The sequence below is a fragment of the Manis javanica genome, chromosome 17 (assembly GCF_040802235.1).
Source record: "Manis javanica isolate MJ-LG chromosome 17, MJ_LKY, whole genome shotgun sequence".
NCBI classification, from domain to species: Eukaryota; Metazoa; Chordata; class Mammalia; order Pholidota; family Manidae; genus Manis; species Manis javanica.
The window spans coordinates 56,981,604-56,994,392 of record NC_133172.1 but is presented as its reverse complement, the minus strand read 5'-3'; the positions used below and the strand labels follow the sequence as shown (position 1 = coordinate 56,994,392).

The following is a 12,789-nucleotide window of genomic DNA, read 5'->3' as shown; positions in this document are numbered from 1 at the left end:
CGGAGGCTGCGGCGCGGGAAGGGTTAAGCCAGCGCGTCCCAGCTGACAGTCAGCTGATTGGGCCCTGATTGACAGCTCGGAAAAGTTTCCTTGTTTCTATACTATTATGCTAATCGCGGCCGCTCTCGCCGCCTTCTATTGGCCCGGAGTACCAGTCAATTTCCCATTTGGGTCTGACGTCACCAGTACTATAAAACTCAGCAATTGCTTTAAACTCTTCTTGCTGGATCAGAGGCTTTAAAATCTTTTTTCATCTTCGAGCTGCAGCTCGGGTTGCTCGTCGGCTCGGCCTTCCCCCTTTTGCTCTCTGCCTCGCTTTTCCCCAGGACTTCGCTATTTTGCTTTAAAAAAAAAAAGGCAAGAAAGAACTAAACTCCCTCCTCCCTTCCCTCCAGCCGGGTTGCACCTCCGTCTTGCACTTTGCACGGAGGGAGTGAGAGCGCGCCAGGGAGAGAGACAGAGAGAGAGAGAGGAGAGAGAGAAAGAGAGAGAGAGAGAGAGAGGAAAGCAAAAAATAAAAAATAAAAAGCCAGGCAGAAGAGGAGGCGAGAAGCATGAAGTGTTAACTCCCCCGTGCGAAGGCCCGCGCCGCCGGGACAGCCTCCCGCCGCGCCTCCAGCCCCGAGCGGCCGCCGCGCGCGCCCCGCCTGCAGCCGGGCCGGAGAGGCGAGCCCTCCTTATGCAAAGAGCGCAGCGGAGCGGCGAGCGGGGGACGCCGCGCACCGGGCCGGGCTCCTCCGGCTTCACCGTCACCGCAGCCCGCGGAGGACCTTCCCGAGCCTGAAGCCGCCGGCTCGGTGCGCACGGAGGCGAGCAGGCGAGGAGGGGGCCGGGGCGAGCGAGCAAGCACATTGGCGTGAGCAGGGGGGAGGGAGGGCGGGAGCGGGGGGCGCGGGCAGGGCGGGGGTGTGTGTGCGCGCTCGGAGATTTCGGGCCAGCCGCCGCCGCGCGATACAGAAGCGCCCCAGCCCGGCAAGCTGGCTCACCCGCTGGCCACCCAGCACAGCCCGCTGGCCCCTCTCCTGCAGCCCATCTGGCGGAGCGGCGGCGGCGGCGGCGGCAGGAGAATGGCATCAGAACTGGCAATGAGCAACTCCGACCTGCCCACCAGTCCCCTGGCCATGGAATATGTTAATGACTTCGATCTGATGAAGTTTGAAGTGAAAAAGGAACCGGTGGAGACCGACCGCATCATCAGCCAGTGCGGCCGTCTCATCGCCGGGGGCTCGCTGTCCTCCACCCCCATGAGCACGCCGTGCAGCTCGGTGCCCCCTTCCCCCAGCTTCTCGGCGCCCAGCCCGGGCTCGGGCAGCGAGCAGAAGGCGCACCTGGAAGACTACTACTGGATGACCGGCTACCCGCAGCAGCTGAACCCCGAGGCGCTGGGCTTCAGCCCCGAGGACGCGGTCGAGGCGCTCATCAGCAACAGCCACCAGCTCCAGGGCGGCTTCGATGGCTACGCGCGCGGGGCGCAGCAGCTGGCTTCGGCGGCCGGGGCCGGCGCCGGCGCCTCCCTGGGCGGCAGCGGCGAGGAGATGGGCCCCGCCGCCGCCGTGGTGTCCGCCGTGATCGCCGCGGCCGCCGCGCAGAGCGGCGCGGGCCCGCACTACCACCACCACCACCACCACCACGCCGCCGGTCACCACCACCACCCGACGGCCGGCGCACCCGGCGCCGCGGGCAGCGCGTCCGCCTCGGCCGGTGGCGCGGGTGGCGCGGGCGGCGGTGGCCCGGCCAGCGGCGGCGGCGGCGGCGGCGGCGGCGGCGGGGGCGCGGCGGGGGCGGGGGGCGCCCTGCACCCGCACCACGCCGCCAGCGGCCTGCACTTCGACGACCGCTTCTCCGACGAGCAGCTGGTGACCATGTCAGTGCGCGAGCTGAACCGGCAGCTGCGCGGGGTCAGCAAGGAGGAGGTGATCCGGCTGAAGCAGAAGAGGCGGACCCTGAAAAACCGCGGCTATGCCCAGTCCTGCCGCTTCAAGAGGGTGCAGCAGAGACACGTCCTGGAGTCCGAGAAGAACCAGCTGCTGCAGCAGGTCGACCACCTCAAGCAGGAGATCTCCAGGCTGGTGCGCGAGAGGGACGCGTACAAGGAGAAATACGAGAAGTTGGTGAGCAGCGGCTTCCGAGAAAACGGCTCGAGCAGCGACAACCCGTCCTCTCCCGAGTTTTTCATGTGAGTCTGACACGCGATCCCAGCTCGCCACCTTGATAAGTGCTCCGTGGGGGTCCGACTCGGGTGTGGGCTTGCTAGATCCAGAGCCGTGCTCGCCACCACCTCGCCCTCTCCCCTGCCGAGCTTGCCCCTGCACGCACACACACACACACACACGCACATACACACACCCCACACCCTGCTCGAGTTGGTGGTGGTGGCTGTTTTAAAATTGGGGAGGGAGTGGATGTCTGGCTCCTGGATTGCCAATCTGAAATTCTCCGTAACTTGCTAGTCTGTTTTTTTTTTCAACACCCCCCCAACCCCATCCTTGCACAATTCAAAGATCTCAGCAGAGTTCATGCTCACCCTTGAAGACTGCATCATTCACGTATACATATTTTTTCTTCAGTTCATGAGCTGGTGTTCATTTTGTGTGTGTGTGTGTTTTATTTTGTTTGGCTTTTTTATTTTACTTTTTGGAGCTTGCTGTGTTTCCCTTTTTCTCCAACCTCTACCCTCACTCCCTCACCACCCATCTCTTCTGAGATAAAAGACAAAAAAAAAAAGCTAAGTTTTTTCCCCTCCTCCTGAGTTCTTCATGTGAGATTGAGCTTGCAAAGGAAAAAAAAATGTGAAATGTTATAGACTTGCAGCGTGCTGAGTTCCATCGGGTTTTTTTTAGCATTGTTATGCTAAAATAGAGAAAAAAAAAACTTCGTCAACCTGCCACAATCAAGCCTGCATGAACCTTCTGGGTGTGACTTGTGAGTTTTGGCCTTCTGATGCCAAATCTGAGAGTTTAGTCTGCCATTAAGAAACTCATTCTCATCTCATGCATTATTATGCTTGCTACTTTGTCTTAGCAACAATGAACTATAACTGTTTCAAAGACTTTATGGAAAAGAGACATTATATTAATAAAAAAAAGCCTGCATGCTGGACATGTACGGTATAATTATTTTTCTTTTTTTTTTTTCCTTTTGGCTTGGAAATGGACATTCGAAGACTTAATGGCATGGCATTCATACTTTTGTTTCATTGCCTCATGACTTTTTTGAGTTCAGAACAAAAAACAAGTGCCACCCTAGAGCCTTCTTCCCATGAAAGTTTGCATCTGCTCCAAAACTGCTTTGAGTCACTCAGAACTTCAGCCTCCCATTGTAAATGCACTGAAGGCATTCCTTGTCAAAGATGCCAGAGTGGGTTAAAATTTTAACATGGCAAACATTGAAGAACGCTTAATGTTTTCTTTTTAATAAGAATGACGCCCCACTTTGGGGACTAAAATTGTGCTGTTGCGGAAAGCAGTCTAAAAATTATTTTTTAAAAAAAAGAAATCTGCCCCGTTATTTTCGGTTTGTTTTATTTTTATTAACTTTTTTTTCTTTTTTTTTTTTTTTGCTTTTGGTCATTGTCAAATGTGGAATGCTATGGGTTTCTAGTATATAATTTAATTCTAGTTTTTATAATCTGTTAGCCCAGTTAAAATGTATGCTACAGATAAAGGAATGTTATAGATGAATTGGAAAGCGTTAGGTCTGTTTAGCTGTAGATTTTTTAAAAGATTGATGCACTAAATTGTTTACTGTTGTGATGTTAAGGGGGGTAGAGTTTGCAAGGGGACTGTTTAAAAAAGTAGCTTATACAGCATGTGCTTGCAACTTAAATATAAGTTGGGTATGTGTAGTCTTTGCTATACCACTGACTGTATTGAAAACCAAAGTATTAAAAGGGGAAACACCCCTATTTATATCTGTAGGGGTATTTTACATTCAAAATGTATGTTTTTTTTCAAAATTAAAGTATTTGGGACTGAATTGCACTAAGATATAACCTGCAAGCATATAATACAAAAAAAATTTGCAAAACTGTTTAGAACGCTAATAAAATTTATGCGGTTATAAAAATGGCATTACTGCACAGTTTTAAGATTGATGCAGATTTTTTTACAGTTGTATTGTGGTGCAGAACTGGATTTTCTGTAACTTAAAAAAAATCCACAGTTTTAAAAGGCAATAATCAGTAAATGTTATTTTCAGGGACTGACATCCTGTCTTTAAAAAAAAAAATGAAACGTAAATCTTACCACAATAAATATAAAAAAATCTTGTCAGTTACTTTTCTTTTACATATTTTGCTGTGCAAAATTGTTTTATATCCTGAGTTACTAACTAACCACGCGTGATGTTCCTATGTGCTTCTCTTTCATTTTCAATTCTGGTTATATCAAGAGAAAGAATAATCTTCAATAATAAACTGCATTTTTTTTTTGATTCTGTACTCAGTTTCTTAGTGTACAGTTTAACTGGGCCCAACACTGCATTAGAAGTGTAAAATGCATCCTTTTCTCCAGAGGAAGGATTAATGGTGGAGTAGGGAAGCAATAATTCAGAGGCAAGCATAGGCTGTTTTGTGAGACGGGAGGCTAGTCCCCTTTAATAATTAGCAATATTTAATATAAATGTAAATTATGACCTCTCAAAATGCCCTCCCCCCTCCCCCAAGTTTTCAGTTTTCAAATGAGTTGAGACATTATTGCCCTCTGGTGAAAACAAGCAAACAAAAATCCCAAGCAGAAAGCAGGGCCTTCTCAGCCTGGCCTGAGCTTCTGACCCAGCAGCATGCCCATCCAGAGAGAAATGAGCCAGGGCAATAAGGCATGGCACAGGTTCCTGGGCGCATATGCATTTAATAGTAAAGAGAAACAGTTCTTGCCTTTAGCTAAAATTGATTGATTTTTCTTTCTTTCCTCACATACCATGATTTTCTTGTTAGCAAGGCCTGACGAGATTTAACATCAACACTTTGAACAAATCAAAGTTGTTCGTTTTTTAACTTTGAAGATCATTTGTCTTAAATAGAAAAAAGAAAAACCTAGTACATATCTGGGTTTTAACTGTGTTATTAAGGCCTATTTCACTGCGAATATTTAGCCCAGGGCTTCTCCACTTGGACAAGCTGGCCATGATTTCAGATCACCTTAGCTCCAGAAATACAAGCAAAAAGTAGTGCCTTGGTAGAATAAAGGCTTTGCTTTGATTTACTGGCATTTACCCCCAAACAGGCTGTGGATGGGAGCTGACTTCAAAGATCCCTTGGAAAATCTTGGGCAACCTTCACTAGTAGCACTGACCTATTTTAAAATGATACGAATTCATGAAACTAATGTTACAAATCCACGCAGCCTGCACTCCTAGTCCACATCCCCTAGAACTTGAAGAGAATGTTCAACAAAGCCACCACTGTTTTGAAAATACAGCCAAACACCATGACTTTTGTTTTATTTTTATTTTGTTTACATTTTAAAAAAATGATAGTATTGCAACTCTGAAGGAAGGCCTTATTTTGAAGAAAACAGGTTAGGCTTGGCACTGCTCAGTTCTGGCCAGTTTACCATCTCGTCCTCCTTCCCCTTTTTCACAGCACATGAAGACAGTGTACACCCACCTTCCCTCATGTGCCAGTTTGGGTAGAGCTCCTAAATCCACACTTCATTTTGCTTAACAAAAAAGTCTTAACAGTAAACCAACTTCCGTGTTCTTGAAGTTAGCTGTTCTTCTCTGCTTCTGAGATCTTTTTTTTTTTTTTTGCTCTGATCCCAACTAGGAGATGCACAGTTTCCCCCTGAAGAAGCAGAAAAACCAGAAATGGAGATAGCGTGTAAAAGCGCAGCATCAGATAAAAGATTTTAGGCAAATACATTCCCAAATAAGAGTGATATTCAGGGTAGAGCTGTTGCTATTATCTCATGAGAAATGGTACATAGAAGAAAAACACAGTTGTGCAACAATTAAGCATTTTCATAGGACTCTGCACAAGGCAGTTTAAAGTATATATATATTTATATATACACATGACACACACACACACACACACACACACACACACACACACATATATATATATATATATGTTTAAAAGCAGGTTTTGGCCCCAAATATTAGGAAGCAAAGTAGAGAGGTGCTAGCAAAAATGGGGTTTTGGTAGTTGGCTTTAACAGAAGTTTAACTCCTAGTGAAAGGCATTTTTAGAAATAACCATTACTAAAAACTTGGAAGTATAGTGTGAGTGGCAAACAGAAATACATCCATTTTCAACAAAGAAATCCTAAATCCTGCTGAAGTGCCCTTATTACAAATAAGTACCTAAATTAAAAATAAGTCAATAAATAAATCATATAAGGAAATCTAGCCTTCCCTTTACTCTGCATTTGAGTCTTTGTCTCAATAGTGTTAAAATTCCTTTCATTCCAATTACAGAACTGAGCCCACTAGCAAGTTGAAGCCATCAGGGGGATACACCACATTTTGGAAGCCCTAGCCACGAATACTTAACAGTGTGTTCACAAAATGAAATTTGTGAGAGAACTGTACATTAAACGTTTATTATTATTATTATTATTATTATTATTATTATTATTATTAGTTGCAGTCATGGAGAATAACCTGGCCCTGATGTTTGTTTAGCCTCCTTTTTAAAGAAAAATGATCGCATTAGAGAAGAAGGCTATTAAATGTATAACATCCATACTAATTAACTATGCCTGTTGTCCGAGGGTCTTGCACGCAGACCCATAGGAACGCACGCTGGAGCTTCTTGCTTTATGATGTGCAAAACTGAATAGGCTGGATTGTCAACCTGTAAAATCAGTTTTAAAAATCCACTGAAAATTAAAAGATATAGAAATGTACATTTATGTGAAGGGAAGTTTCCCAGAAGGTAACAGCGAGCGTTTTTAAAGCATATGTAGGCATGCACATTCGCAATAGTACTTTTTCATGCTTCATTGTTTTTCTGGCAGATAATTTTACTAAGATGAAAAAAATACTTGACTCCCCCTCCCCAAGCAGATGCCCTGGGCAGAAGCTTTGGCAGCCTGAGCACCCTAGTTTTCTGGTAGGCCCTGGATAGTACTGTATTTATCAGTGATGTCAGACATGTTCATTCATCACAAGTAGCTATAATTGAAAACAGTGTGTGGCTAAACACAAAGTTAGTTAAACACCCACCCTCTATGCCCTTTGTTTATCCCCCTCCTCTGCTCCCAATCCTCCCAAAATCACCTCCCTTTAATTTTTCCATTTCTTGCATGTTTCCTTGTTTACAAAAACCATATAATAATTTTTTGCAGTGAATCTGACGCATTAACAGATTGACATCAAATAGGCAGAGATTCAACTTCCCGATCTCAGCGAGGAAATGATGTCTAGATACCGTATGTATCTGCCTCAATGCCCTAACCACCTGGGACCCTTTGACACAGCCCGCCCCAATGGGAAATACTGATTTTTTCCTGAATGCATGAGTCCAACCCTCCAATCTTTTCTTCCTTATACCTTTACCCCCGCAGTTTTTATTTAGTAACGTCAATTCTAGGTACTTCTGTTCTGAAATAGGACCTCTCCTTGCCAAACCACCAGCTTTACCGCTGAAGACAGTGAACACGGGGCAAATGGGGGTCCCACTCACAAATGTGGGGCACAGCTGTCTCACTAGCTGTATTCCCAGCATTTCCTTTCCTAAATAACTCCAGTTGCTTTGGACACATTCAAAGGTCCACCAGTAAGTGCTGGCTGGGTCTTGTTATTGTCGCTTTTGTTTTTGTTTAGGCCAACTTACTTGCATATTCACATGCTATTGGCTTTATAAAATGTATTCCTCCCGCCTTTAGCATTCTAGGTCGATCAATATATTTAAAAGTCTGCTTGTCACACAGGCATCTCCATTTTTTGCCTGCCGGTAGTTAAAGAATAACTGAGATAGTTTGGAAGACTAAAATACATGAGTGACATCCTTCAGCCATCTGATTTCTGCGCCAGTAAAGCACACAGCCAAACCCTCGGCCTTAGTTCTCACATAAACATGCCATTCAGAGGGGAGGGGAAGGCAGGTTCACCACTTGAGACTGCTGACTTGCAAGACTCCCCCGCCCCAACCACCTCGTGATTTACTTTAATTTGATTTTTAAGAAAATAATGTTGCCCCTTTCTTTGAAGAAATGTCTTAGTTTCTAGGGAACATATATTTACAGTGATGGGCTGTGATTTACACATTTCAGGTCATTCTTCAGAATGGTGAATGAATAATTTGGAATTGGTGCCTCCCTTCTTTGAAGGAAAATAAGAGAAACCTAAAGTTTGTCCTCACTCTTGGTGCACCCTAAGTCTAAAAGATGCCCCAAATCCTAGATAGGGTGTGTAGTAGCTATCAGGGAGGTGGTCTAGGGGCCCACCTTCTGAATGTGTTTGTTTTTATACTTCTTTAGAAACAGCAGGAGGCTTACCCCACCTTTCCTCACTTACGATATAAATCTTCAAGATCTTTAGACATCAAACCTCCCTAGGAAAGGGGAATTCTCTCCAAGCCTTGCTCCGCCCCGGCTCCCGAACAAGCCCAGCTCTGTCTGGCTGTTTTTCTCCAGCGGGGGTAGGGGACAGGGTGAGAGATTTTCAGTCTCCCAGACTGTCTCGTGATTGTCCGGGCATAAAGAAGACAATGCTGCAACAATGTGGGGACATCTTTACCCTTTAGAGAGGGACAAAACAAACAACAAAGCAAATCAAATTGCTGTGCATGAAGGCGTAGCAAAAGGCAAGACTCCTGGTCCCCTGCACCATCTGTGGGCAGTGAGAACTGAGGGTGGCCATAGAGAATGGTGAGCAGGACTTGGAGGACAAGAGCCCCAGGAAGAATCCCAGGGGCCAGTCTGATTTCCCCTCGATGGCTTAACGTCAGACCCAGTGTCCACGTATGCCAGGTCCAAACAAGATCCGACTGTCCATCTCTTTCATATATGCTCACATGTATTTCGTTTTTGAAATGAGCTTTAGACATTAAACCCAAATTGAGAAATCTGGGGCGACTGTTCCTGTCTTAACGATGAGGCATTTATAAATCAATCAATCTGTGATTTTATGGTGGTGACATTTTCGATCAGTTGGTCATGTCATGCCAATATTTCTATGGTTACTGCAATAGGTTTTATGGCATTGTGACAATTTTTATTGTTTAAACTTGAAAGCCCTTTGTGTTTTCCATAAGTTTGCCTGAAATAATAAGTCTGAGATAGGACACATCAACAGCACACAGAAATCAGATCTTCATAGAATTTGCATCAGAGGTGGACAATTTCAACTATCTCAACAAACCCATTTTCCGCAGAGACCCTAGGACTGGAATGCACATTTCCTTATCCAAATCATAACCATTTACTGAGCGCCTCTTCTCTTCAACCAAATTCATTTTCTTTTCCATTCTTTTTGTTAAATAATGATTTTTTTCCTATAATTAGGACTTTGGATTGCAAAATCACATTCCTCCCTTCTCCACAGATTCTTGGATCTTTAGTTGCGATTAGAGACATTAATTCAAGAAGGGAGGATGAGGGAGGGGCGTGTCCGTGGATGTTTTTGGGAAGAAGAGGGGAGAGAGGAAATAGTTCTGTGTCCGCCACTCACTCCCCGCAGTTCCCTCCCGGCCAGGCCTGGGTGTGAGCTGCCCGGGGGGATTTCGATTCTGAGTTTATTCTCAATATTCTGCTCACCAGCCTTGGGTGTTCTCGAGCTAAGATTCCGAAGGATGGCTGTTCCTTCCGGTCGGCTCTTTCGGTCAGGGTCAGGGACTAGGAGAGGCTGCTAAACCTTAGAGAACTTGGGTGGGGAGACGTGAGAAATGATTTCCTAAGATAATCCCGACAAGGAGGTATGGTTGGGAATCCTGGCCCGAAAAGTGGGACCGGCAGTGCAGATTCTTTTTGCCCTGGTTCAAGGTGACCTCATTCATTCCTAGAAGCCCGTGTGGGTTTCTGGTCTTCTCGAAGGGGTTTGCCGGGAGTAAAGCAGGCCCGAGGAGGCCAGGACAATGGCAGTCCAAGCTAGGCCCAGGGGAGCAGAGCACAGGAAGGGGCCGAGGGGAGTATTGCTTACAGAGGCCAACCTTGGCTTATGACCCCCATCACTAGGGGTCAGTCGTAAGTCATTCCCAGGGCCCTGGCTTCCCCCCAGGAAGGATCTGTTTGCAGGGGCTGACAGACCCTGAGGTCCCCATAATTCCTAAAATATTAATGATGCCCTTAGCTTTAGAGCACTGGCCCCTGACAACCTGACCCTTGTCCCATCCCAGTTGTCCTCCATGATTTTAGCACCTCTTCTCCCCACGCCTAGTCACCCAGGGCCATCAGAGAGACTCAGGTCACTGCCCTCGGGCCAGAAGGCAGTCACCTGAACTAAGGCCTTAGGCCCATTAAGTTAGCGCTGCCCCAGTTTAAGTGTAGACAAAGGCAGGCATGGGAAGGAGGGCTGGGTGCTTGGCTGCCAGAAGGACTGAAGGTGGCTGTGGAATGTTGAACGCTGGCTACAGCTTCTGGTGCCAGGGGTTTGGAAGCCTGGCATGAAGGAGATGAAGGCCTGGAGGATGCTCAGGTCGCCCCCTGTCTCAGTTTCTATATCCCCCCCCAGCCACCGCACCTTCTATATCCCCCCCAGCCACCGCACCTCCTCCTCCCCGCCTGGGCCGTGTGTGTGTGTTTCTGCTTGCTTTGCGCGGCCCTCTCGCCCCGACTTTGCTGTCCCAGCTTGAGTGGGTCCAGGTGCGCTCCTCAGCCTCGTGGGTCTCGAACCGCGCGCAGCAGGTGCGGAAGGACGCGAGGCGGGGCCGCGGGGGCGGTCCCGGCGGCTACCTGAGACCACCGGGAAGTCCCTGCGTGCCCCACGCCCGCGGCGGCGCCTGGGGAGGCGGGCCGATCAGGACGCCGGCCGTGCGGCTCCCCTCGGAGATGCCCAAGACGCCGGCCGGCGCCCGGGGGCGCTAAGCCTCCAAACCCCGCGTGCCCCAGGGCCCCGCGCCCGCCCGGCGCCCGCGCCCCAGCCGGAGTCTCGGATGCATACTGGGATGTGATTTAAAATTTTCCAAGAAGACTGCCCTGGCCAGAGAGGAGCACCCCCGGGTACGTCGCAACTGCCTGCAGGTGCTGCGCTCCCGGGTGGGCGCACGGAGGGAGGGAGCGGGATTGGGCCCTGAGGCTGCGCCCCTTGCGACCCTCACCCACCCCCGATAGCTGCCCCGGGAACCTGCTGTAAATAAGATCGTGAGCTCCAGATCATTTCATTTTTACTCTTGTTAATTTTCCGGCCCATTTTTCAGATCTTTTTTTCCCCTGCTCTGGTTAGAGACGGGTCAGGAGGAAAAAAAGAGGACAGAAGGAAATGCAGATACCTTGTTTAAAGTCTTCATAGGAATCTCGGTATGGTTAGGGGTTTCCGTGGTAGAGTGTGACGCTCATTATAAAGAGAAGCCAGTCAAACAAACTTCATTAGGGTTTCAGCAGCAGCCCCAGCATGGGGGGGCTGGCTCACATATCTGGATTTAACACAGTGGCAGCCAAATCTCAGGCATTCAGGAGCTGTCCTAAGAGGGCAAACTTTAAAACAACTGATTTCAGAAAGGAGCCCTTTCACGTAGGGGCTTTGCGTACAGGAACCCCCAAGGAACTTCAAGTATGGGGTAGTTAGGCAAGCAAATCTCATTCATTGTACCTTCCTTAAAATATCTCCTTTTCCTCTCTCCTTCTCTTAGGGAAGGATTCATTAATGCACGCATAGTTATGTTGAAACTAAAACAATGATCTGAGCATCGGAGACACTTTTACACTGTCAGATTACACTAAAACCCTTTTTGATAGAATTTGGGGAAAACCTGTGGTTATCCTAAGATTAAGTCTGTTAAAAGATGCTATTTGAGTCTGTCTACTTTCAGGCAGTGAATCTAACATGTTCTGTCACCTGCCATTTATTTATCCATCTACCCATCTATTTATCTACTTACTTATTTACAGAACCCTTTAGAGTAACACGTTGTAGAGGGGACGCTATTAAAAGCTAAACCTGCAGTTTCCACCTTATGAAATAAAAATGATCACAGGGCCGTGTTAATTGGTCTACTCTGTGTTTCAGTAGGCGTGAACAGAACATAGCCTGAAACGTGTCTTAGAATGAATGATCTTCCCTGACTTGGCATGATGTGGGGAGGTTCAGGGACACACCCTGACCCTTTGTTTCATGTTTTCAGGGTACACTGTTGATGTTCATTCCCTGCCTTGTACGGGCTAACGGAGAGCTTTTTAAAGTTCCTTGGAATATCACTGCATATTCACTAAGCTATTTAAAAAGTAGTATTTAATTGTTAGGTAAGTAGATTCAACTGTTAGAGGCACTGTCTGGCAGATGTCCGGCTTAGACTGCACCATCTCAGCCCAGCTCAAAAGCCTCCTCTCCCGCTCCTGTGGGAGCCCCCTCTGGTGCCCACTGCCCTTCTCCAGTGCCTGGCCTGGGTGAAGGGGAAGAGAACAGAGAAATTGCAATGGCTTTTGGACTCCATTCAGGTGTGCAAACAGAATCTGTCTCTCCCCACCTTTTGAAAGTAAATGCCTTGATAACAGAGGATGGGGTCCCCAGGTGGCCAGAGAGTAGAGGTCATCTTGAGGAAAATGACACCAGTGATCTAAAAAGGCCATCTACTTTATGAGATTTCAGGCAAGATGCCAAATATCACATTTCATGAGGTCTTATTTTTTTTCATAAAAAATAAGACACTCAATGAAATGGTCAGGAAGGCAAAGGAGCATTTTGCAAAGC

At 47.3% G+C, this 12,789-nt stretch overlaps 1 protein-coding gene across 5 annotated transcripts in view; it reads left to right on the top strand.

Annotated features, from left to right (window-relative positions):
- The first annotated feature begins 553 nt into the window (after window positions 1-553).
- MAF (MAF bZIP transcription factor) overlaps window positions 554-12,789 on the top strand; it is a 310,140-nt gene continuing 297,904 nt past the window's right edge. For 2 of the 5 annotated variants that reach the window (XM_073226550.1, XM_073226549.1), the window contains exon 1: window positions 554-2,176. In XM_073226550.1, the coding sequence (XP_073082651.1) occupies window positions 1,068-2,176 (1,109 nt within the window). In that variant the 5' untranslated portion in view covers window positions 554-1,067. The other 3 variants (XR_012126885.1, XR_012126884.1, XR_012126882.1) reach the window with 2 other exon arrangements.